This window comes from Acinonyx jubatus, chromosome A2, assembly GCF_027475565.1.
Source record: "Acinonyx jubatus isolate Ajub_Pintada_27869175 chromosome A2, VMU_Ajub_asm_v1.0, whole genome shotgun sequence".
NCBI classification, from domain to species: Eukaryota; Metazoa; Chordata; class Mammalia; order Carnivora; family Felidae; genus Acinonyx; species Acinonyx jubatus.
The window spans coordinates 153,301,243-153,327,329 of record NC_069383.1 but is presented as its reverse complement, the minus strand read 5'-3'; the positions used below and the strand labels follow the sequence as shown (position 1 = coordinate 153,327,329).

Sequence of the window (26,087 nt, the reverse complement as noted above, 5' to 3'; positions counted from 1 at the left end):
GGTCCTGGGACTCCCTCAGGACCGCTGGCCATCCTAGAGGCAGGGTGTATGAGTTTGCAATGGCTGTGTAACAAAGTGCCACAAAGTGGGTGGCTTAAACAGTAAAAAAAAAGACATGGTGTCACAGATCTGGAGACCGGAAGTCTGAGGTCACGGTGTGGGCCACTGAGGGAAGAGGCTGTCCCAGGCCTCTCCCGGGCTTGCAGCCGGCTGTCTTCTCCCTGTGTCTCCACGTCGTCTTGCCTGTGTGTGTGTGTCTGTGTCCAACCCCCTTTGTATGAGGACGCCAGTCATATTGGATTAGGACCCATCCTGATGGCCTCATTTGAACTTGATTTACCTCTTCAAAGGCCCTAATCACATTCCGAGGTATGGGGGTGCTGTCTGGGCCCCCCACCACACGTTGAAGCGCTACCCCAATGTGACGGTGTTAGGAGGCGGGGCCTTTGGGATGTGATTACGTTTAGCTGAGCTTCTGAGGGTGGGGCCCCCACAATGGGCTTAGGGTCCTTACACAAAAAGGAAGAGACACCAGAACTCCCTCTCTCTCCACACGTGCGTACCAAGGAAAGGCCACGTGTGAACACAGAGGGAAGGTGGCTGTCTACAAGGCAGGAAGAGAGCCGTCACCAAGGACTGACTCAAACAGAACCTTGACTTGGGTTTCCCAGTTTCCAGAACTATGAGAAGTAAACGTCTATGGTTTAAGCCTCCTGGACTGTGGTATTTTGTTACGGCGGCCCGAGCTGGCTAAGACAGGGGGTTAGGATTTCAGGATATACATTTCGGGGAGACACGATTCAGCCCTTTAACACAGGGCAAGGGGCCCTCCAGGCAAAGTGCACAGGACCTAGAAGATCTTAGGTCACGGCAAACCCTAGACCCAGAGGTTAAATCTGGATTGGGAGGCCACGAATTCTGAGAAAAGCCACAATTCGCAGTTCGTCACCAGGGGATGTAGAACCGATACAGATGTTAGGAATGGTGGGGTCCCTACTCCCAGCATTGGGGTCCACCAGGGACGCCCTCACCGCAGGGAACGTGTCATACGCACCTCGCTTCACAGAAGCAACAATGGCTCTCCAGTCCCTGGGGACAACTACACCTTGACTGGCTCCAGTACCCACTGTAAATGGAGGTTCTAGACCCTTCCCCCCCAAAAAATTTCACAAATTTTGGTATAGGACTCCCGGAAGTGAGCCCATGGGTCACTAGCCAGGAACGTGACGTAGCCCCAAACAGGCTCCCGGGGTGTCAGATAGTCCTGGGACGTCTCGTACTCAGGATACAGCACCTCCACCCCCCCCCCCCCCCACGATTGTCACAGGACCCTCTCAATCCTCTGCCCGGGCTACAAGAAGGTGAGCATCCTGGGACCACAGGAAAGCATGAAAAAGAGTGGAAGGAAGGCATCAAGGAAGAAATAAAGCCTGTCCGCGGACGGCCAGCCTGGCCTGCGGTGGGGACGTTGCCCAGCCACTCCCCCAGCCGCCCTGTGCTCACCTCCGAGGCAGTGCCTGTCTCCAGGAGTGCAGCCACCACGTACGCCGTCAACGGGACTGTGCCGTGGATCCCACCCTGCAAGAGGACTTTGGAGCCTCACCCTGAGCCAGAGGGGACAGCCCCTGACCTCCTACTGGCCCGAGACAGCCCCGGGGAGTGGGGGAGGGGGCAGGGCTAAGGCACCAGAAGGAGGCGGAGAGTCCACTCACCTGGATGTCCTTGTTCAGGATCCTGCCCACGGCCGGGAAGGAGCCATCCCCCCGCTGCTGCTGGATGATCCAGCCCTTGGCAGCCGCCAGCTCCTGCGGGTCGATGAAGATGAAGCTTCGTGCCTGGGCAAAGGACTTCAGGACAAAGGCCGTGAGCCTAAAACAGGATGAGGCAGGGGCTGGGAGGGCCATGGGTCGGGGACGGTGGTGCAGAAAAGGTCACCTCCCGTGGGCACCCCGAGGAACCGTGCACACTCCCTGCACTGCCCGAGTCTCTGCTTCCTCCCCTATAACACAGGAGGGTCCAGCTTGCCCTCTCGGGGCTGTTGTGAGCACTCCAGGGAAGTGTGTGGGCACCCAGCAGGGCCCAATGACAGAGGCCCGCCTCCCTGCAGCACCAGGGTCTGGCACTCAAGGCCTTCCCGGGAACTGGTCCAGCCCTGCCTCCCCCTGCCACATGCAGGAAACCTTCCTTGTTGCCCCTCCACAGCCACTCCCTGAGAGATCCCCAGTCTTCCAGAGAGATCTCCAGTCTTTCTTGGAAGCCTGCAGCCAGGTGCCTTAGATGCTTAGACGCCTGATGGCCCCACCTAGCCACAGTTGGGGGCATTTCAGTCCCTGGCCCAGAGAGTGACTTTAGAATGGGCACATGCGGTGATGCTGGGAGCAGCTGCTGCAATTTTGCCACCATGAGGGGAGCAGCCACTGTGCTGAGAGAGCCCACAGGGGCCCAAGGAAAGACCCGGGGCCCCGATGCATTGTGGGGCTGCCAGACTGGCCAACCGTGTGGCCTCCCCAGCACTGTGGCGTGAACTGGCATTCAGAATTGCCTATTTGCCAGATTTCTGTGGCTTGAAGTTGGTAACGTTCCGCCAACCCACTAGCCTCAGCTACGTGTCCAGGCACATTTCCCTTCCCGTTTACACAGGACGAGGTCCCACTTGTCCCTCAACACTCAGCCCACGCGCCTCTGCCCGGAGGAAGCCTCTCAGGCACCCCCGCTCTGGGATGGGCTCCCTGGACCCTCAAGACCCCCGCCTGGCCTCCCCACAGCCCACCTCTGGGTCACAGTTGCCCATCCCTGGCTTTGCGGCCTGTGCCTTGCCCACCCCGCACCCCTCCCCGCTCTGTCACGGTGCACCCGAGTGACTTAGTTGATGGGACCAAGGGATGAATGAGGGGGTGAAGAATAATCGCGGGAGAAACGCTGGATGGAAACCAAGGAGCCGAGAGGGACGAGCGAGAGAACTGTCGGCGGGAGAACGCCCCACTCAGGACGGGGGCGCGGTCCCCGCTCCTCAAACCCAGTGGCTCCCCCTCGCCACGCCCATCAGGTGGCTGTCGTCCAAACGGCACAAACCAACAAGTGTTGGCAAGAATGTGGAGGGACCGGAGCCCTGTGTGCTGCTAAAGAAACAGGAAGTAGCGGGGCAGCTAGAAGAAAATGGTCAGCGGTGCCCCGACAGGCTGCAGGGGGCGTTCCCATGCGACCCGGCCGTCCCACTTCCGGGGATATCCCCAAACACGGAAGCGGGGTCTCAAGGAGATATTTGTGCCCCCGTGCTCCCAGCAGCTCTGTGGCCCTAGACACCATGGGAGCCCCCCCAGCTGCCCAGACTGACGGACAGAGTAACAAAACCGGGCGTATCCATACAGCCAGACATTCATTGCTCGGCCTTAAGAGGGAAAGAAACTTTGACACCTGCTCAGCGCGCGTGAATCTCGAGCACACGCTCGCAGTCTCATAAAAGCACAACGCGGGGTGCCTGGGGGGCTCAGTCAGTTAAGCATCTGACTGCAGCTCAGGTCATGATCTCGCGGCTCGTGGGCTCGAGCCCCGCGTCGGGCTCTGTGCAGACAGCTCAGAGCCTGGAGCCTGCTTCGGATTCTGTGTCTTTCTCTCTCTCTCTCTCTCTGCCCCTCCCCCACTCACACTCTTTCTCTCTCAAAAAATAAGCATTAACAAAAAGTTTTTTCAGGGGCGCCTGGGTGGCTCAGTCGGTTGAGCGTCCGACTCCAGCTCAGGTCATGATCTCGCGGCTCCTGGGTTCGAGCCCCGCGTCGGGCTCTGTGCGGACAGCTCGGAGCCTGCAGCCTCTTCCGATTCTGTGTCTTTCTCTCTCTCTCTCTCTCTGCCCCTCCCCCACTCACACTCTTTCTCTCTCAAAAAATAAGCATTAACAAAAAGTTTTTTCAGGGGCGCCTGGGTGGCTCAGTCGGTTGAGCATCCGACTCCGGCTCAGGTCATGATCTCACGGCTCCTGGGTTCGAGCCCCGCGTCGGGCTCTGTGCTGACAGCTCAGAGCCTGCAGCCTGCTTCCGATTCTGTGCCTCTCTGTCTCTCTTCCCCTCCCCTGCTTGCGCTCTGTCTCTCTATCTCTCTCAAAATTAAAGAAACATTAAAAAAAAAAAAAACAAAAAGTTTTTCAAAAAGAGTTCTGGGGAGACGGACAGAGACGGACAGTAACGACCGTACGAGAGGGTGAATGTACTCGATGTCACCGCACTGGATGCTTAAGATGGTGAAGATGATAACTTTTGTTTGTGTACTTTACCAAAACTAAAAAAAAAGGAAAAGGAAAAGGAAAGGAAAAGAAAGAAACTCAAGTGGTGGCTCCGGGCTCTGTTGACGTGAATCGCCAAAATGCGAAATAGCCCCATACCCTAAAACCTGTGCGTGCCTGCCCCAGGAGTCCGCTGGTCCCGGCCACTCTCCCTCCGGGACCCTGAAGCCCCATCCCTGCCCTGGACGCCCCCAAAGCCAAAGGGAAACCAGGCCCCAGGCTGCTGTGCCCACACACTCCCCCGACTTCAGCCTCCAGGTGGTGGTATGGCCTCTCCCAGCCCACCCCCTTCCTACTCCGGGTCACCCCCATTTCAGGGTCCAGTGGTCTCTGAAGAGACCAGAACGCCCAGGACCTGCTCCCGAGGGGCTGGAGGGCAGGGGCTCCGCCTGGGGCACTGCGGCAACAGCAGCAGAACCCCCCCCCTCGCCGCACCCGGGGCCCAGCACACCTGCCCTCTGAATCCCAGGGGAGCAGGGGCCACGGCTGTCTCCAATTCCCAGCCAGGCCCCCCGGCCACCCCAGGGATCTGGCCCCGAGCGTCCTGGCCCTTCTGTGCTGCGCGTGAGGCTGTGGTTCCGGGGTGGGGGGGGGGAGGTGGAGAGACCCCGCGGCCATGCCCTCCGGAATGGGGACTCACCACATGCTCCCCGATGCGTCCCGATCCCCGAAGGCGCTGTAGGAGCCGTCCCGGTGCCTGTAGGTCAGCTGCCGCTGGTAGCCTGCGGGGCAAAGGGAGGGGTCGGCATCCTGGCGAGCCGCTGGGACTGGGCCTCGTCCTACCGTGGGACCTCCACGTGATGTAATACTCCCATCCGGGGGGGCCAAAACTGTCCCACGCTCACAGCCGAGGCTCTGGAAACTGCCCCACCACCCACAACCGGAGATGCGCAACCCCACTCCACGGGTGCGACCGAAACCTCCACTCTATTCCTCTCGCTTCCTGACATCACCTCTTTGTCACCCCTGCTCACATACCCATCACGCCTGGGTGGTCGGTGACGTGCACCATCTCGAGGCAGCACCCTCTGTCCCCGGGGGTGGGCACTATGCCACAAGAGCTTGGTGTGCTCAGAGAACAGAAGAGCAAGGGGGCAGGGGAGGGAGGGGAGGTGGCCACTCGGGCCACCCTGGGGGTCTGGCCTTGCTGCCAGGGCAGCAAGGGGGGGCATGGGCGGTGTGAGCGGGGCTGGGACGCAAGGGGACATGGGCAGTGGGTGGTCTGTAGGGTCCAGGGAGGAAGCAGGCAGACCGGGAGGTGGGCACCGTCCAGGCGGGCAAGGACGACGGGCCGCCCCGGATCAGGTGGTGGAGACAGTGTGGGCAGAGCCGCTGAGGCCCGGAGGAAAGAAAGATCTGGAGAGCAGCAAGGTTTGCAACTTCCCCGCTGGAAGGACGGTGCTGCGCCCTCGGAGGTGGAAAGAGCAGAAGGGAGCGCTATACCGGATGGACAGTGACCCCCCCCACAATTCATGGCCACCTGGAACCCCAAAATGGGACCTTAGGGGGAACAAGGGTCTTTGCAGATTCAATTATGCGGAAGATGTCCAGATGAGATCATCGCGGAATAAGGGAGGACCGAGATCCAAGGACTGATGTGCTTAGAAGACAGGAGAGGCAGAAATAGAGACACAGGAAAAAGCCCTGTGAAGACGGAAGCAGGGAGCACGGTGATGTGTCTACAGGACGGGCTCCCCCAGAGCCTCCAGAAGGAATCAACCCTGTTGAACCTTGACTTTGGACTTCTGGCCCCCGGAGCTGAGAGTGAACCCAGTCCTGTTCTGAGTCACCCAGCGGGTGGTACAGGCATCCCTCAGAAATACCGCGGGTTCGGTTCCAGACCCGTTTGCAATAAACCGTGTCAAATGAAGTTTTTTGGTTTTCCTGTATATTTAGAGTTATGGTTACACTACACTACAGTCCGCGAAGCCTGCGACAGCATTATGTCTAAGATAACAATGTACGTGCCTTGGTTTATTTAATTTAAACATACCGGGGCGCCTGGGTGGCTGAGTCAGTTGAGCGTCCAGCTCTTGGTTTCGGCTCAGGTCCTGACCTCACGGTTCGTGGGTTCGGGCCCCACATGGGCCTCCGTGCCAACCGTGCAGGGCCTGCTTGGGATTCTCTCTCCCCTCTGGGCCTCCCCTGCTGTGCACGTGTGCGTGCGCGCTCTCTCAAAATAAATATATTTTTTAAAAATTTAAAAAAAAAGAAAAACTTTAAAATGTCATGGCCAAAAAGATGCTAACTGTCATCGGAGCCTTCTGTGAGTCGTAATCTTTTTGCTGGTGGAGGGTCCTGCCTCCACGTGACGGCTGCTGACTGATCGGGGTGGTGGTCGCTCATGGCTGGGGTGGCTGTGGCAATGTCTTAAATAAGACAGTAGTAAAGTTCGCTGCATCGAAGGAGCCCTCCTTTCACGAGTGACTTCTCTGCAGCATGCGATGCTGTTTAATGGCATTTCACCCACGGTGGGACTTCTCTCGGAATCGGAGTCCGTCCCCTCAAATCCCGCTGCCGCCGCCCCCTCCACTCTGCCTCTGTGACGTTCTGAACCCTGTGTCGTCGTTCCAACCGTCTTCACGGCATCTTCACCAGGAGCAGATTGCAGCTCAAGAAGCCTTCTTTCCTCGTCCATTAGAAGCAACTCCTCTTCCGCTCAAGCTTTAGCACGAGATCGCGGCAATGCCAATATAACAACAATCTGGAAGTTCGAAGTATCGCAGGAATCACCAAAATGTGGCAGAGTGAGCAAATGCTGTCGGGAAAGCGGAGCTGGTGGGCTTGCTTTGATGCAGGGCTCTCAGAAACCTTCGACTTGGAAAAAACGCCCTCCCTGCGAAGCGTCTGCACTTGTGAAGGTGGGCCCAGGAAACGAACACCAGCGAGTGTGCAGAAAACTGGTAGAGTCTGCAATGTCAATTGGCTGAAGGGCACAGGGTCTGGCTGTCCAAGAGAGGTCCGCGCTGCTGGTTACGACTAGGGGTGGCCTTCAAGGCCCTTTGCCGGGATGGATTCATCAACCTGAGCGTCCCCAGCCACAGACTGAGGGGGCTTGGGCTTCCGAGCAGTCTTTGGTCAGCCCTCATCAGGCCAGATTTTCAGCCCATGGCAACCCACCTTACTTTTCCATCGAAGGGCTGTACATTTTCATCATGACGTCTCGCTGTTTCCTTTTCCCGTTGAGGACGGATGGTTCTAGATCATCAGGACTGCTTTTGGAGATCTCATCCAGAAGCACAGTCACTGGGAACCTTAACAGGCCAGGAGGCAGGAACCCCAGGCTCGCCTCAGGGATCAAGGCGCTCTCATGCCTCAGTTTCCCCATCGGAGAGGGGCCTGGCATCATCTGGGCTGGGCACATGCCAGTCTTTCTTGAAAGCGGAACCCTCCAACATTGTGGCCGTGGGCTCTCATCTCACCCTGGCGGGGACCTAGTGCCCTGGCTGGCTGATCCAGGAGAGCCTGGGATCTCAGAAGCCCCCACCACTCGCCTCTGAATGGTCTCAGGCTGGCTGCTTCCAGGACTCTCGCTTTGCTCATCTGGGAAATGAGGACCATTGGTCTGGGGGTGGCCGGGAAGGTGACTTGGGGCAGCACGGATAGAAGTGCACGGACCTGCCCGCTGTGGATGCCAGCTTCACAGACGGGTCAAACCTTCTCCTTCACTCCACCTCCAGCCCAGGGCCAGAAGCACACCCCAGGAGGCCCCAGGACCTTGGCATCAACTGATCTTAACTCCCTTGCTACACACATAGGTAAGAAACCAAGGCACTGAGAACAGGCCCTACCTGAGAACACACAGCAGGTGCCCGTGACAGAGGCGAGGCTACAGTCTCCCTTGTCCCCCCTCCCTGCAGGGCCAAGACGTGAAGAGGAAGCTGAGGTCAGGGCACGCAGAGGTCCTACCCTCCACACACAGGGCTGCTCCCTACTCTGAGGATCTGATTCCTGGCGACGGAAGACATTCAGCGCTGCGTCATTTCTGATATTCGGTGCTGTGTTGTTTTTTTGTGAAGATATTCAACGCTGTATTGTTTAGGGGGGAAACTCGAGAAATAATCCCAACGTGTCTAAGAAAGGAGTTTAGCATGCCGTAGTTTATAAATGTATTATGATGGACATGGGGATTACAGGGAACGTTTCGTTTCTTTTCTTCTAAATGTTTACTTATTTTTGAGAGAGCGCGCGCACGAGCAGGAGAAGGGCAGAGACAGAGGGGGACAGAGAATCCCAAGCAGGCTCCGTGCCGACAGCAGAAAGGCCGATGCAGGCTCGAACCTACGAACTGCAAGATCGTGACCTGAGCCGAAGTCGGGGGCTTAACCGACTGAGCCACTGAGGTGCCTTTCATTTTTCTTCTACTATACCTTATTTATTAAAAAAAAATTTTTTAAGTTTATTTATTTTTGAAAGAGAGACAGACAGAATGTGAGCAGGGGAGAAGCAGAGAGAGAGGGAAACACAGAATCATAAGCAGGCTCCAGGCTCTGAGCTGTCAGCACAGAGCCCGACGTGGGGCTTGAACCCGTGAACCATGAGATCATGACCTGAGCCGAAGTCAGATGCTTAACCAACTGAGCCACCCAGGCGCCCCTATATCTCTTTTCTAATGTTTGTTATATTGCTATTATATTGCTCTGTTAAAAAAAAAAACCAAAATTCTTATTTATTTTTATTAATATTATTATTTTTTATTTTTAATGTTTATTTATTATTGAGAGAGACAAAGCGTGAGTGGGAGAGGGGCAGAGAGAGACAGAGACACAGAATCCAAAGTGGGCTCCAGGTTCTGAGCTGTTAGCACAGAGCCCGATGCAGGACCCGAACCCACGAACCTTGAGATCATGACCTGAGCCGAAGTCGGACGCTTAACCAACTGAGCCACCCAAGTGCCCCTATTTTTATAATTTTTTTTAATGTTTACTTATTTTTGAGAGAGAGACAGAGAGAAAGCAAGCGAGCGCGAGTGAACAGGGGAGGGGCAGAGAGAGGGAGACACAGAATCCAAAGCAGACTCCAGGCTTTGAGCTGTCAGCACAGAGCCCGATGCGGGGCTTGAACTTGAGAACTGTGAGATCATGACCTAAGCCAAAGTAGGATGCTTACCTGACTCGGCCACCCAAGCGCTCCCCCCAAATCTACATTTTTTAAAAGGTGCATCTCCTGTCCCCATAGCTGATTCCCAGCATGCAGAGCCTTGTCCTAATGGGTGCAGACACGGGGCTCCTGCTGACAGCGACCGGGCGGGGGCTACCCCAAGTGGCCTCTTCCGCTCCCTTCCGTCCCTCCACATCCGCTGCACCGGGCACGTGGGCTGCCTCCCTCCCCGTGTCCTCCGCACAGTCACCCGGCCCCAGTACCTTGTACCAGGTAGTCAGTGGTGTCCCGCTCCACCTCCGGGCTGAGCTGCCGGGTTTTCTGAAGATACTTGAGGACAAAGATGTTGGGCGCAAAGTGGATCATGTTTTGCTCTCCACAGCCGAAGGGCAGCCGCAGGAGGCTGCTGAGGTGGTTCAGGGTCGGCCCCATGACGTCTCCTGGTGGGAAGGAAAACAGGGCTGGGCTGCAGGCTGGCCTCAACTGGCGCCCTGGTTGTACTCAGGACGGCTTTCCCCGGGGCGGCCTGTGGCCTCACACCAGCTCCCCACCCTCTGACGGCCGGCGCTGCCTTTGGGACTGGACCATGCCCTGTGCTCACGTGGCCCACCGGGTGCCCTGGCTTTGGCCGCCACCTGCTGGAACTCTCCCACACGCCTCCCTCTCTGCTCTCCAGTCTCAACTCGGTGTTCTCTCTCTCTCCCTTTTCATTATGCTGAATGCTCGTTTCTTTTTGGCTTTTAAAACGGGTACATTTAAAGCTATACATTTTCCTCTAAGTACGACTTTGGTTGCATCCCACACGTTGACAGGTCAATCCAGTCACTGTGGTTCCATTTTAAATATTTTTTTTCTAACTTCCAATAGGAAATGTGATTTTCTCTTCAACCACAAGTATTTAGATCTTTAAAAAAAGTTTCTGTACACACATGATATTGTTGGTATACTTTTAAGTTTTTTTTTTTTTCTTTTTGATTTCTCCTGTGCTTTCCTCCCTTCAGCACTCTGTCTTCCTCTTCTTGGCCTCTCTGCACCACACACGGCTGAACTCCTGCTGTTCCTGATCACACCTCCCTTCCTTCCTTGGCCTTTCGTCCTGCCCCACTGAGGCTGCCACTGCTCCTGCAGCCTCCATCCATGGCAGGGCCTGCCTGGCTACTTTCTCATCACCCTTCTCCGGGCTTTCCAGCTTCTTCTCCACCTTCTATTCCACTATGCTGAAGGCACTGGCACACAGGTCCTGGCCTTCACCCCCTCTCCATCCCTGCCCATCTGCTGGCTTCCCTTCACCCCTACCCAGGCCACTGACCCCCACGGCCATCTCTGACTCAGAAATGATAAACTCCCATTTCTTCTGATTGGGCCACAATCACCAACCTGTCTGGGCCCCAGGACTTCTGTTCTCCAGTGTGAGAGAGACCTGAGACCCCTACATTGAGGACTGTCTGCCCTTCCTGGCCTCTTCCCCTCTTCCCACCCTTCCAATACCCAACACCACATCCATCACAGAGGCCCCACTTTCCACTCCTGTAGCCGGGCTACAGGAGACCACCCACACCCCCCAGACCCCCCGTCACAGCCACTCGCTTCTGCTCAGGAAACGTTCTGGAAACTTGCCCCCCTCACCAGGACCCCCACCTTCTGCCCCGCACCCGGCTGACTTCACCCACACTTTCTGTCCTCTTGCACATCACCCCATGCTCCCTGCCCTCATGGAATTCGCCACCTGCCCCTCGGGGTTGCTTCACACAGGCCTTGGGTGGGCAGACTGGGAACTCCTCAAGGACAGGGCTGGGGTCATCTCAGGGTCTGCCCCGGCATGGAGGGAGCACCAAAGTGGCTGGTCAGGTGAGGCCCCAGGGGCACAGATTCCCAGCACAGGCTGATGCGAGACCAAGCCCGGGGCGGATACCCTGCCCCTCGGCCTCAGTTCTCGCTTCTATACTCCCCAAGCCAGCAACAGGGCAGACGCACCTATGACAGAGGCTGCTGCCCGCTCTGACCCAGGGATGGCGCTGTGCGGGACTCCCAGGGTAAAGGCCTCACTGTAGCTCTCGTCCACCTCCACCTTCTTCCAGATGCGGAACTCACCCATGGAGCCCCAGCCAGTGGAGAAGCCGATGAATCGGACCTCCGGTGGCCTGGGGAGGGTCCAAGCCATGATGACAGACTCATTGGAAGGCTCTGGGCCATGGCCAACCTGGAAAAAGAGGCCAAGGCTGCTGGCTGCTGAATGCTGAAAGGAAGCGCTCAGGCAGCAGTGACACTGGCTACAAGGCTCACAGAGAAACCAAGGGTCACCTCATCCATTAAATGGCCAACAAGAGACACAAGCATAGCACGTACAGTTTGCCAAGTCATCAGTTCCCTGGAACCCCTGGGCCTTTGCACATGCTATGCCCTCTGCCTGGAACATCCTCCACTCCCTAGTTTGCCTGGTGAACTCCTATGCAGGCTTCAAAACCCAGTTTGGCTATGTTCCTCTTCTAAGAAGCTGTTAGCTGCTCCTTTCCTATGTCCTCTTTGCCTGGCCCGTAAAATGCCCCAGCCTCGATTTCACCTGCTTATATCCACTTTCCTTCCCCACGACGACCCACTATACTTCAGCTCCCAGGTCCCCTGGGTGCTTCCACCACCACAGCTCTCACCTTTTTATTTTATTTTTTTTATAAGTGACTCTAGGCAGACTGCGAGCAACCTGAGGTTGCGCCCTGTGTTTGTCACCCCCCACCCCCTCCTTGCCCCCTGTTAAGAGCTGGACACAGAGTAGGAAGCAGCAAATGCCAAGGAGCCCGGGGTTCCCACGCCCACCCCAGCCAGCCCAGCCATGCCTGGATGAACCCGCCATGCCAGCTGATCCAGAACGTTCTGAATTCATCCCAGGACAGGATCTTGGCCGTGTACGTGCTGGCCACGGGGTCGCCCATCTTGCTGGTGGAGATCCAGGACCTGGTGTTCTGGTGCCCTCCCAGGACAATCTCTATCATGCCCGCTGTGTCCTGGGGTCCGGCGGACAAGGCCACGCGGGCATCATTGTGGGCTCGCACGGCCACATCAAAACGGGTGAGCCACAGCGGCCGCTGCACGTACTGGAACTCGTACTTGTTGGGCGTGGAGATGTGGACTCTCTCTGGACGGAGGGAAGGAGAGAGGGTGTTGAGGGGGCACCTGGAGGCATCCTGCCTCTCCCTGCCTGTGCCCAGAGCTGAGGATCAGGGCCCCTGGGGGGCCCGTCTCACTGTGGCTCTGCAGGCAGCTTCCTGAGCAACGGCGAACGGAGACGGCTTACCCACAGTTTTGCCGAGGGCACACGAAAGAGAAGATGCTCACGGGGCTAACTCCTACAAAAGCCCTGTACAGCCAGAGACTGCAAAATGCTGTTGCAGCTAATTCAGATCCCAATCAAGGGAGAGCCAGACCGTGTTTGTGGGTCAGAGGACAACACGGCAGATATGGTAATTATTTCCCAAACTGACACACGGATTCGCGGCAATCCCAGTCAGAATCACGGGGGGGTCTTTTGCGGAAATGACAAAGCCGAGTCCACAATTTATATAGAAATGTAAAGGACCCAGAGGGTCAACACAACTTTGAAACGGAACCAGGGTGAAGGACTCACACCTGTGACATTGAGATGCACTCAGAAGCGGCAGTAATCACGACAGTGTGGTACGGACATCAACCCAGGCTCACCAGAACAGCGTAGGGAGTCCAGACGCGGACCCGCTCGTGTGCAAACAACTGATTTGCAACAAAGGTGAGAAGGCAATTCAACAGTGAAAATCCTTTCAACAGAGGCTGTCGGAACCACTAGTTACCCAGAAGCAGAAAAGGGAACTCAGGTCTACACCGCACGTGGTTTTCCAAGGACCAACTCAAAACGGATCAGAGCTATTTTGTAAGCGTACAGCCTAATGCTTACAAACGTGGAGGAGAATGCGTAGGAATTGGAAAAGATTTCTTTCTTTTAAAATCTTTTTTAAGTTTATGAGAGAAGGACAGAGTGCAAATGGGGGAGGGGCAGAGAGAGAGGGAGACACAGAATCGGAAGCAGGCTCCAGGCTCTGAGCGGTCAGCACAGAGCCCGACGCGGGGCTCGAACCCACGAACCGTGAGATCATGACCTGAACCAAAGTCAGACGCTTAACCAACTGAGCTACCCAGGCGCCCCAAGATTTCTCTTTTTTAAAGTTCATTTATTCATTTTGAAAGAGAGAGAGAGCGCACACGTGGGGGAGAGGCAAAGAGGGAAAGAGAGAATCCCAAGCATGGAGCCTGGTGTGGGGCTCAAACTCATTAACTGCGAGATCATGACCTGAGCCATAATCAAGAGTTGGACACCCAACCAACTGAGCCACCCAGATGCCCCTGGAAAAGATTTCTTTTAGATACAGCAAAAGCATAATCCATAAAATGAAAAACTGGTAAACTGGGCCACATCAACATGAAAAACTTCTAAAAAGAAACGAAAAGAAAAAGCTCTGGTCTTATAAACACACTGTTAAAAGACAAGCCACATATCGGGAGAAATGTCTCTGAGAAGCATTCATCTGATAAATGACTTGTAACAAGAATAAATTTATAAAAACTTCCAAAAGTCAACGTAAAATAAACGTTAAAAGATCTGACCGGACACTTCACCAGAAAAGATACATTTAACAGTAAACAGGCACATGAAAAGATGCTTGAATGAGGGAAATGCATATCAAAACCACAATAAGATACCATCAGGCACCTATCGGAAGGGCGAAAAGTAATCAGAGGGACAACACCAGGTGTGGGCGAGGAGAGGGAAGAAGTGATTCTCGCCCCCTGCTGGTGAGAATGCAAAATGGGACCACCACTTTGGAAAACAGGGTGATCATTTCTTAAAAGGTTGAACACATACCTACTGTATGATTTAGCTATTTCACTCATAGGTACAGACTCAAGAGAAAGGAAAACATATTATCCATACAAAGACTTGCACATGAATATTCATAGAAGCTTTATTGGAAATAGCCCCAAACTAGAAATAACTCAAATATCCATCAGCAGGTCAATGAACAAAATGCAATACATCTATTCAATGGAGGCCCACTCGGCCTTAAAATGATTGAATTAGTGATACACACAACGTGAATGAATCTCAGCATTTTTATGCTGAGTGAAAGAAACCAGAGAAAAAGAGTACATTTTTATGATTCCATTTATATAAAAGTCTAGAAAGTGCGAAGTAATCTACAGAGACAGGAAACAGGTCAGTAGTTCCCTGGTGACAAGACTAAAAACAGGGGTGAGTGATTACAAGGGGGCATGACTTTTGGGGTTAATGGAAATCTTCATTATCTTAGATGTGATAGTTTCACAGATGTACACAGATGTCAACACTTCCCAAATTGTACGCCTAAAATACGTGTGATTTATTGTATGTCAACTATACCTCAATCAACATGTTAAAAACATTGCTGACTTTACTTTGAATACAAATGTACATTCAGCCTAGTGTAAATTATGATTTTAAAAAAGTAGAAACAGGGGCACCTGGGTGGCTCAGTCGGTTAAGCATCCAACTTTAGCTCAGGTCATGATCTCACAGTTCGTGGGTTCGAGCCCTGTGTCAGGCTCTGTGCTGATAGCTGGAGCCTGGAGCCTGCTTCAGATTCTGCGTCTCCCTCTCCTCTCTGCCCCTCCCCCAGCACTTTCTCTCTCTCCCTCTTTCTCTCTCAAAAATAAATAAACATGTACAAAATAAGAAGAAAATTCTATAGTGGTCAAATTCTGGAACAGTCATTTGATAGAACATACTGAACCTGTTTTGAAATGCTGTTTATAAAGTCTTTACAATAACAAAGAAAAGTGCTCGAGATGTGTTAAATGAGCAAGGCAGACCACAGAATTATTTAGCTCACGAGTCACAAATATGTTAAAACAAACAATAATCAACCGTATGCAACCAAATCTAACAAAATGTTAGAAAAGGTCATCTTTGGATGAGAACCAGAGGAGATATTTTTCCTTCTTTCTATCTTCCTAAGTTTCCTGTAATACACAAGTATTGCTTTTGCTTTTCCCAATTTTTAAAATTGTGGTAAAATACAAATAATGTAAAGTGTGTCCTCTTAATCATTTCTATGTGCCCAGTTCAGGAGTATCAAATACAGTCCTATTGTGCAAACATCATCACTGTTTCTCCTTGCAAAACTGTAACTCTGTCCCCATTAAACACTGAGCTGTCATCCCCTCCCCACAACCCCTGGCTCCCACCATCTACTTTCTGTCTCTATGATTTTGACTTCTCTAAGTACCTCATATTAGTGGAATCATATGGTATTTGTACCTATGTGTCACTTTTAAAAATGTTTTTATTTTACTTTTGCTGAGATAACTTTACATTCACATATGACTGTAAGAAGTAACACAGAGAGATCTGTGTCCTCTGGACCCAGTTCTCCCCAGGGGTATCTGGCAAGATTCTAGTACAACATCACAACCAGGATATTGACATCGATACAACCCATTAGTCTTGTTCAGATTTCCCCAATTTTATTTGTACAAGATCCCTCCTATTGGCCTTTATCACCATACCCACACTCTTCCTCCCCATCCCAGCCATGGCTAATATAACCTCCATTTCGAAAATTTTGTCATTTCAAAAAATACTGCAAACAGAATAATTTATGGACCCTATTGGGATTGAGGGTTTTTTTTTCCCCCACTCAATCCCCTTCACCCAGATAGCTGCGTATGTCAATAGCTCATTCCTTTTTATCACTAAATAGCATTCCAAGGTAGGAATGTACCGTGATTTGCTTATCCACTCATCCACTGAAGGACACCTAGGCTGTTTCCAGTTTGGGGCTATTACAAATAAAGCTGATATGAACATTTATGTACGGGTTTTTGTGTGAACATATATCTTTGTTTCTCTGGGGAAAATGCCTCATAGTGCAATTTCTGGGTGGTATGCATGGAGCATGTGTAGCTTTTTAAGAAACTCCCAGCAGCAGCCACATCATTTTACAATTCCCACCAGCAACGTATGAATGATCCTCTCTCTCCCCATCGTCGCCATCTTTTACTGCTGTCACTATTTTTTTTTTTTTTACTTTAGTCATTCTGATAAGCGTGCCTTGACAACTTACCGTGCTTTATTTTGCATTTTGCTAATGGTTAACGATGTTGAACGTCCTTGTGCCTATCTGTCACCTGTATGCCTTCTTTGGTGAACTGTTTGTTCCTTTTTCCCACTTTCTAATTGGATCGTTTGATCTTCCAGGTACTAGTCTTTTGTCAGACCTGTGTCTGGAAGTATTTTCTCCCAGTCTGTAACTTGTACTTCCTCCTCTTAATAGCATCTTTTGCAAAGCAGCTTTTCATTTTGATAAGGTCCATTTATGAGTCTCCTTTTATGGGTGATGCTTTTTGGTATCATGTCTAAAAACTCTTTACCTACCCAGCCCCGGATCCTAAAGGTTTCTCAGAAATTTTCTCACAAATTTTTCCTAAAAGTTTTATCATTTTACATTAAGTCCATGATCCATGTGAGTTAATTCTCATATAAAGTGGGATCTTTAGGTCAAAGTTCATGCTTTCACCAATCATGTCCAATTACTCTATCACCATTTGTTGAAAAGGCTCTCCTCCCTTCGTTGACTTGCTTTTGCACCTCTGTCAAAATTCGTTTCAGCTTGTAAGTGATGCATTGCTGTTTAATACACAAAGGGCGGGGCGGGGGGGGGTGAATGTCAAGAGGAAGCCTGTGTCTAGAGTGGTCCCTGTGGGGCCGGTCACGCTGGATGCCTTGGCAACGGGGAGGTGCGGTACCTGAGGAGCCGACGATCCCCAGGGACTCAGCTCAGATCCTCAGCTCGGCCACCTGGCAAAGCCTGCTGGGTGCTGCCCAGTGCCAGGCCAGGCCTGAGCTCCTCTGGGAGGGGCCGGACAGGGAGTGGGCAGACCCTCCCACTGGCAGCCGGGCTCACATCCTGCCTAGCATTTCCCTGACCCCACCGAGGCAGAGGCATGGAAGGGCCCTGCTCTGGCCATTCTGTCCAGCGCACACTCCGTGCCCCTTTCCTTTTCACAGATCACGTACAAACCTAATATCGATTTCAGGGGACCGAGGCAGACCCCAAATCCCACCCCTTCTGGAACCCACTTGAATTTCCTATTTTCCCTTTGGGCCCAGGGTTCCGGGTCGGTCGTTTCCCACGGCTTTCCCCTGACGTCTCTCTAAGACCTCCCTTCCCTGGATCCTAGGCTCCTCACCCGAGGGCCCCGAGGACAGCCCTGTTCCCGCCCGTGGTCTCTTTTCCCATTGGCACCTCCAGCCTCCATGCGTGTGCACGTCCTTCCTGTGTGGCAGATGCCCGGCCCTCGCTCTGGCTTACGGTTGTCACCAGCCAGGACATCTCAGTTCTCCCCTGCCGTGTCCTCTGGCCCCAGGAAGGGCAGGCATCCACTTAGCAGCAGGAGTGCTGCAACAGTGTGGTGGGGGGAGGGCCAAAGTCCTCAGGGGGGTGGGTGCAGGGACTCACCGTTGGGACAGAAGAAAGCGCTGTAGGTGTAGCTGCGGGGGGCTCCTTCCGGCTGAAACAGAGAGATGGGGAGAACTGAGCGGGGGAGGGGCAGTCGGCGGGGGGCGGGGGGGGGAGCGGCCGCCCTCCCATGGCAGCGGCTCCGAGTCTGGACCCTGCAGGGTGGTGCCAATGTCACGGGTACCCAGAGAAGGACCAGGCTGCCTACCTCCTAGGCCCGAGTGGGGAAACTGAGGCTCATTCCTCTTCTCCGGGCTCTGGTCAAACCCACTCACCAGCTGCTTCTAGACTGGCCGTGCTTCCCATACTCACCACCTTGTCCTCGGGGTCTCCTGGGCTAATCGGGGAGCCAGGCAGGAGGGCACCAGCTCCTCCTCCCTCCGGTTTAGCGCCCGCGGTGGTTCCCAACCGTCACCTGCTTCCCCACCTCGCGGGAAGGTACTGGTGCCACGTGCAGTTTCGTCCCCGGCAGAAGGCACGCAGCGTCGCGTGAGGGTCCACCAAATATCCGATCCGGCAAACAGACCGCGCACCCGGAGCTCTCCAGCGGGGTGGAGAGGCAGCAGGGCTTTGCTGCTTTATCAAGCCGCACGTCGGCCACGTCCTGTTTCATAAACCTGGTTTCCTCATCCACCACGCTTCAGTGTTTCTGCTTCGACATCTCAGGTCTTCTGATGCCCACCTGTCACCTCCCGCCCCCAGGGCCGCCTGCACAAAGCGATACTGCAGATTAGGCAGCCCTTGAGCCGTGTGAGTGGGAGGAAAGGCCCAGGGGCAGAGCCCCTTGAGAATCCCTCTCTGTGCATTGAGAAATTCCTTCTGCAGACGGACGAGGCAAGAACTCTGGATGGCCTGACATCTCCTCTGGCCCCAGGAGGGCGGGTTGTGGGCCAGGGAGCACGTTCAGGCCGAGCAAAGGGTTGCCAGGGGTCTCCGTGTTTCCCGTTGAGGCCATCCCCTCACCCCACTGGCTCACGGAGATGGCATTCCTCATCAGAGGACCCACTTGTCCCGGAGGAATCCATCAGGTCACGTCAAGCACGCTGTGGCCAACGACTCGTCCACCTCGGGGAGTTCTGCCCAGCGTGTGTGTGTGACTCCGGAGGCTGATGGAAATCATTTGTGCTCTGCGCTGCCAGGACCACGGCCAGGAGGGAGGGCGGCTATTTGCAGCTGAGCCCCTGGGGAGGGGCAGACACTGGGGACGCCGTGAGGAGCTTCCTCGGGGCTGTCGTGCACTCTCCACGTAGCATGAAGAGTCTTGGCAGGGCTCTGGGCTCTGAGGTGTCCAAGCAGCCCCCAAAAGATGGGACATCACTGCTACCACATGCCCAACGTGCACTGCGAGGTGCCCTCTCCACACTGTGGGGTTAGCGTGAACTCCCCTGATTTACGGAGCAGGATTGGACTATCGAGACATACGCCCAGCCCACACGGAGCGGTAGATCCTAGATTCCCAGCCAGCAGGGGAGGTGGGGCGTCAATGAGACCCCAACACCCAGGCCCCTCTGCTGCATAGGCTCTGCGTCCTTTCTGCCCCAGGCATTCTAGTGACAGCCCTCCAAATGCCAGGTCATAATCCCTACGGCTGCCTATGGCAAACAGGAAGTCGGAGACAGGCACATCGCCCTCCAACACGGTCAACATGGGGGTCAGAGGACACTTCCCTGCGGCCCCTGCGAGTCCCAGGCCGCTTTCCCCAAGTCCACGGTGCACGGCGGAGGGGCTGGATGCTGAGGGCCTCTAGCGAGGAAATGCAGACACCCCATGCCTGCCCCGAGCCCCAGAGCAGGACCCGTGGGGGCTGCCCCCGCCCCAGCCAGGCCCCCGCCTCGTGGGTGATGGAATCAGGCCCTGGCCGAGTGCCCTGGCTGAGGACACGGGCTTACCTCAACCATGACACTGCGCCTGATGTGATCCCTCCCAGTGGGGCTCCTCCTGTCAGCGAAGTGGTCCTCCAGGTGTCGGATGGACTTCCCGTCCCGGCAGCAGCTTGTGTCTCCGTAAGCCAGGGCTTTGGCTGTGGGGATTTGTGTGCTCAACGCTTACAGTCCGAACAGAACGCCCGCCCTCCCGGGGAAGCCTCACGCCCCACCTCCTCGTGGACCGCCTCGCCCCACCTCCTGACCATTCCCCAGCCGCCGTCCTGTCTCTCAACGTGGCCTTGACCTCACGTACTGCCCCACCAGCCACTCACCTGTGCCTGGGGTCCAGACGGGGGGCGGGGGGGGGGGGTGGATGCCTGAAGCAGCACGGGGCCTCACCTGTAACGTTGCTGAGTCCCAGGTCACCGAAGGACAGAACCACCCAGGTGGGTTCCGTCTCCCCAGAGGCCACGCACATCTTCTTGGTCAGATGGCGTCTGCCTGGATGCCCCACAAAGCGGATGCCCTTGGGAACTGAGATCTTCACGTAGACCTGGGGAGGGAGGTATGCCGCTCTCAAGGCTCCCGGGATGCGTGCGCCCTCCGGGCACATCCCACTGGCCGCCGCCAACCGCGACAGCCCTCTCCAAAAGCCACACTCTTCTCGGAAGGTCTCCCCACCACTCACCGTGGTCTTGCTGGGAGCCCTCTCTTTACTTCGGCCCCCCCAACACCCCACGGGGTCAGCCTCCCCTTAGGGCCAAGGCTGATGGGGGGCACCAGATGGGCACCAGATGGGAGGGACCGCTCCCCCTGCAGGCCCCACAAGGCACTCCCCCTGACCCTCCATCCAACCTCTGAGGTCCACAGGGTCATAACAGAGTTCTGTGTGTGCGTGCACATGCGTGCATGCATGTATCTCTGTGCACACCTATGTGCATGTAGGTGTGGTCTATGCATACACACGTGCACAAGGCATGTGTGCATGCGTGTGCACACGAGTGTCTCTATGTGCACATGCGGTTAGACCTCCCAGTCTGCAACAGGCTCCTTGGTCCATGTCCATTTGTCCAACGAGCATGTGTGAAGCACCTAGTGGGTGCAGAGGCCCTACTAGGAGCTAAAGTAATGTAGCCAAAGAAGACACGAGTGATCCCTGGATGCCTGAGGGTCAACACACCTGTATCACACACGCATGCACGTGTGATGTGGAGGGAAGGTTCCGAGGAAAATCGAGTGGCAAGTGTGACAGAGCATCTGAATCCTGCCTGAGGACAAGCCCGGCGGGACCTGAGTGTGAGCAGCTGGTGCAGGCTGCGTCAGGAGCTCCCACATCCCTCTTGACTCAGTGTTCTTCCAGAACATTCTTCCAGGGAGGAAAGAAGAAACTTGAGAGCCAAGTGTCAGTGGGCCGTATTTTCCAGCTCCTGGGCGGAATGACCGCCTGCCCGTGTTGAGGGAGCTGGATGGGTCCGTTTTCCTGGTGCCTTGGGGATGTGCAACAAACCAGCCTCCAGCGTGTTCTTGCAGCTAAAAGGGGCACCTGAGGGTCCCGCCTGCCCATTCGGTGAGGACCCTCCCTTGCAGGGGCCACCTGGTTGATCAGGGATCAGTCTGCACTTATTCCAGCTTTTTAAGATGGGGGTCCTACTCCTCCTGGCTACACACTATGCAAAAAGAATGACAGGGGCACCTGGGTGGCTCTGTTGAGTAAGCATCCGACTTTTGGTTTCAGTTCAGGGCATGATCTCACGGTTTGTGGGTGCCAGCCCTGCGTCGGGCTCTGCGTCGACAGCTTGGAGCCTGCTTGAGATTCTCTCTCCCCTTCTCTGCCCCTCCCCCCTCCGTGCTTTGCTCTCTCTTGCTCTCTCTCAAAATAAATAAATACAACTAAAAAAAAAAAAAAAAAAGAATGACAGAGGATGGACCACCCAGACACTGGGCTTTGGGGCACTGCTCCCCGGCTGTCTGTTCTGAGCTTATTTCATGTGTCCCCCTTAGTCCCCTCAGGCCACCCCCTGGCCACTGCCTTGCTTTCCAACACAGCAGCTCCCACCCAGCCAAATCACAGGGCGCTGATCACCCCTCTCCTGCTTTCCCTACCAGACCCTAAAGCCCAGCTAGACTGTGTCATGGGTAATTCCCGGGACAGGCTAAGCCGCCTCCTGCCTCTGTTGCATGTGTATGCTGTTCCCTCTTCCAGGAATGCCCTTCCAGGTCCTGGTGCCTGGCTCAAACAGTGCCTGACGACTCCAGAGCTCAGGAGACCTGCCTCTTCTCGGGGCTCCGCTGGCTCCCTGCAAACACTCAATTCTAACACAGCTCTGCCCCAAACTCCCTGGGAGAGCTTGGGCATGTAACGATGAGTCTCTGAGCTTCCTGTCTGGAAACAATTGCATCGACGGCCCTTCTGACGGCCCTTCTTCCCCGGCCCACGTGGGCATTTGATATCGATGTAGGCAAAATCCTGAGGCCAGCACAGGGCACAGAGGTTAGTGGTAACAGCGCTCTGAGGTTGAGCACAGATGGGGGTCCTGGGCCCTGGGGTCCTCTGACATCTGCACAAGGCCCAGCACACACAGAGCACGTGCACAATTGGTTCTGAGTGACAGTGAATTCGAATCACTGGCATTTCACACCCAGGGGGCCTCTGGATATTTCATTTCCATTTCAGAACCTGCAACGACTATTCTTTTTTTTCCCCCCTCCAGTTGAAATTTTCCTTTAATTAAAAAGTTTCAAGGGACAAGAAGCTCCTATGTGACAACACATTAACGTGTGGCTCTTCTGTAGAATCAAAGAAACACCAGCGGGAAAGTAAAATATAAACACCAGCATCGAACTTGTGCTGTGCCAGCCAGACGGCTGTGCGAGAGTCCTTCTTTACTGGCCTTCAGGCTGTCACCCGCCATCACATGCCACATGTTCTGATGCAGACATAATCATTCAGTGGACGTTTAGAACTTGCAAGTTCAAGGAAAAAAAGGAGTAAAATATTTTGTGCAAGCTCAAGGTCACCTTCTGAGCCGGGACTCAGGGCTCGCTGTCGCCTCCGGGCCAGGCTCAGAAATGATCAGAGACCACAGCCATCCCCTTTGAGACTCACAAGGGTCCCTCGTGCCTGCTCTTTCCCTCCTGCTCCAGAGAAAGCCAGTGAGGGTAAGTGGGGCCAGGGTGAGCTCTCCTGCCCAGTTTACAGATGGGGTAACTGAGGCAAAGTGGGGCTGTAAGTGGAAGTGCTGAGCCAGAGCCCGGTCTTCTGGGGGCAGCAGGGTCTGAACTCACTGGGACCACAGCTGCGGGGTAGTGGCTGTGCCTCCCACCCAGGCAGCCTTGGGTACCCCGCTGGTAGCAAATTCCAGTCACTCTCTAGCCACGCGTCCTCATTGTTTCAGGAAAAGCCAAAAATCTGGGGTGAAGTCTCTTGGTTTCCATGGTGCCTGCTTTGCGGCTGCAGCTCACATCTACCCTCAGTGTGTCGTAAGCCCGCGGCCCTCGGGGTCCCCACCCACTTGGGCAGGGCCAGGGGGAGGTCAGCCATGTCCCCAGCGTGTGGCTTGTTAGGGTGAGGCTGAGACCTGCAGAGAGCAGGCCTGCTCCCAGCTGGACCACTGATCCTGTGCCCCACTCACCCCTCTACCCACAGCCTCGGCTTCCAGCCCCTGAGGGCTGCCTCTAACCCCGGAGAGCCCTCCCCACTTCCCTTCCTCCCACCCACCACTGACATCCAGGCCTAGCCAGCGCCCAAGGATTACAAAGTGGTGGAGGGTGAGTGCTCCTGGCCTCCCCAAGCCGCACAGATACACAGACCCCTGCCCCCCAAAACTCTCCCTTCCCCTCCATGCACCCACCTTATCTCACAGGCCACCCCCCTCGCCGGCCAGCCTTCCTCCCCAGCCTCCAAGCTCAGCCCCAAGCCCCCCCCCCCACCTTGGGGTAGCTGTAACCGTCCGACTGTGGCCCCCGGAAAGTTATGTTGAAGTCCTAAACCCTCTGGTACCTGTCAACGTGATTTTCTTTGGAAACAGGGTCTGTGCAGAGGTCATTAAGTTACCATGAGGTTATTAGGGTAGGCCCTACCCCAACAGAATTGGGATCTTTAGAAGAGGAAACACAGAGAGAAATTCACAGAGGGAAGAGAAAGCGAGGGAAGAAGGAAGGCCATGTGAAGACAGGTTGCAGATTGGAGCCACGCAGCCACAAGCCGAAGACCGTCAAGGGCTGCCCGCAGCCGCCAAAGCCAGGCCTGAGGCACCAGACGGACCCTCCCTCAGAGCCCCCAGAAGGAACCCACCCTGCCCGCACCTTGACCTTGGACTCTGACCTCCAGAACTGTGAGACAACACATTTCTATTGTCTCAAGCCACCCGGTTCCCACTACTTTGTCACAGCAGCTACAAGAAAGGGGTCGAGTAGCCTTTTTCACCAGACCCCACCGCACAGCCCCTGCAGGGGCTGGAGCCTCGACAGCATGACCAGGGTCTGGGTCCCTCTGCGGACACCCTTCTTAGCATCTGCGAACCCATTTAGCGTGTAACCACTGGTGACTCCTATCTCCCTGACATTTGTGGAACCTGAAACACCAACAGGCAGAGTAACACGGCCAGGGCCGGCCGGTGTGCAAGTATAAACTGGGAGACTGGGGCGCCTCAGTCGGTAGAGCGTCCGACATTGGCTCAGGTCGTGATCACAAGGTTCACGGGTTCGAGACCCGCACAGGACTCTGTGCTGACCGCTCGGAGCCTGGAGCCTGCTTCGGATTCTGTGTCTCCCTCTCTGTCTGTCCCTCCCCCACTCACATTCTGTCTCTCTCTCAAAAATAAACATTTAAAATAAAGAAAGAAAGAAACAAACTGGGATACCGAGCACTTGCTTTTCTGACCTCCAGGACTTCCTGCCCCTGCCTCCCCAACAACACAGGGACCGCCCCTTCGGTGACTCCCTCCCTGATAATGAAGATGCTCTGTCCCCTTCCAAGCCCCTCAGGCTGACCCCCTCCCCTCACCCCTGCCTCTTGACATCACGGGTGCCATCCCCCCACCCCCGGGCACAGGGAAGGCTGTGTGCGGGGGCGGGCGTAGTACCTCGGCACAGGTGCCCATGTAGTTGTAGACGCTGAGCGGGATCTTGGCTTGCTCCCCGCGGACCACGTAGGCGGGCAGGGTGAAGTCCACAAAGAAAGGCTTGAAGGTCTTCAGCAGGGCAGGCACGGCGACACCCAGGCCCCAGGCCTCAGACAGACCCACGGCCTCACCCACCCAGCTGGTGATGGAGTCAGGGACCCGCACGCTGAGCATCTCCTCGCCGGACGGGTCGCTGTGGAAGGGTGGACAACCATGGGACCCTTTTCCAGGGCCGAGCTGAGGCAGCCAGGTGGGAATGCAGGGCTGCAGCTGGAAGGCCTGGGGGCCCAGGCAGGCGCCCCTGCAGCTCGGCAACAAGCACGTAGGCATAACACGTTGGCACACACGTAGGCGTGTGACAGGAGAATGCCACCCCTCGGCCCTAACTCAGGTAATGAGGCGCACCAGTGGCTCTCAGGACAACGGTGGACCCACAACAGCGCACGCTCCGCCCAGTGTAGCGGGGGGAGGACACTGAATTGAGGGGTCGAGTCATTTGGGGCTTGTGTCTCCCAGAAGTTACGCCCAAGCCCTAACCCCCTGTACCTGTGAATGTGGCCTTATTTGGGGAAACAGGGTGTTTGCAGATGAAATTAGCCAAGACGAGTTCATACTGGACGAAGGTGGGCCCCAATCTAAGGATGGGGGTCCTTATAAGAAGGAAATCTGGACACAGAGGAGGAGACCATGTGAAGACAGAGGCAACAGATGGGAAGGATGCAGCTAAAAGCTGAGGAGCACCAGAGCCCCCAGGGGCTGGAGGAGGCGCAGAAGGCTCCTCCCCTAGAGCCCCCAGGGGCTGGAGGAGGCCCAGAAGGCTCCTCCCCTAGAGCCCCCAGGGGCTGGAGGAGGCCCAGAAGGCTCCTCCCCTAGAGCCCCCAGGAGCGGCGTGGCCCTGCTCACACCCTGATCTCGGATGCCTGGCCTCCAGAACTGTGAGACAACAAATTTCTGTTGTTTTAAACCATCCAGTCTGTGGTTCTTCATGACAGCAGCCACAGGAAACTCATACAGTACCAAAAAAAAAAAAAAGTACAACGTATCATCGATCATTTTTTATATTGATCGCATTTTGAAACAACCATGTTTGCGGATATGTATCGGGTTGAATACAATATAAGATTCAAATGAACTCCACCTGTTTCTTTTTGCCCTTTATAACACGGCACTAGGAAATCTGATGTTACGTACGTGGGGAATTACA

The 26,087-nt window shown here is 55.0% G+C and overlaps 1 protein-coding gene and 1 non-coding gene across 8 annotated transcripts in view; both read right to left on the bottom strand.

Moving 5' to 3' along the window:
• CPAMD8 (C3 and PZP like alpha-2-macroglobulin domain containing 8) overlaps positions 1–26,087 on the bottom strand; it is an 81,824-nt gene that overhangs the window by 14,020 nt on the left and 41,717 nt on the right. For 6 of the 7 annotated variants that reach the window (XR_003413687.2, XR_003413689.2, XR_008297207.1 and 3 more), the window contains 10 exons: positions 24,845–25,076; positions 20,160–20,313; positions 19,785–19,915; positions 17,896–17,947; positions 12,208–12,506; positions 11,351–11,576; positions 9,640–9,816; positions 4,917–4,998; positions 1,713–1,869; positions 1,504–1,578 (listed from right to left, as the gene is read on the bottom strand). Coding sequence is in view for 4 of the 7 variants with exons in the window: in XM_053219688.1 (XP_053075663.1) it covers positions 1,504–1,578; positions 1,713–1,869; positions 4,917–4,998; positions 9,640–9,816; positions 11,351–11,576; positions 12,208–12,506; positions 17,896–17,947; positions 19,785–19,915; positions 20,160–20,313; positions 24,845–25,076 (1,585 nt within the window). In the remaining 3 variants the exon portion in view is untranslated. The remainder of the gene's footprint in view (positions 1–1,503; positions 1,579–1,712; positions 1,870–4,916; positions 4,999–9,639; positions 9,817–11,350; positions 11,577–12,207; positions 12,507–17,895; positions 17,948–19,784; positions 19,916–20,159; positions 20,314–24,844; positions 25,077–26,087) is intronic. The other variant, XM_053219687.1, reaches the window with a different exon arrangement.
• Positions 13,458–13,542, bottom strand: TRNAQ-UUG (transfer RNA glutamine (anticodon UUG)). Its single transcript has one exon. It is a non-coding gene; the product is annotated as a tRNA-Gln (tRNA).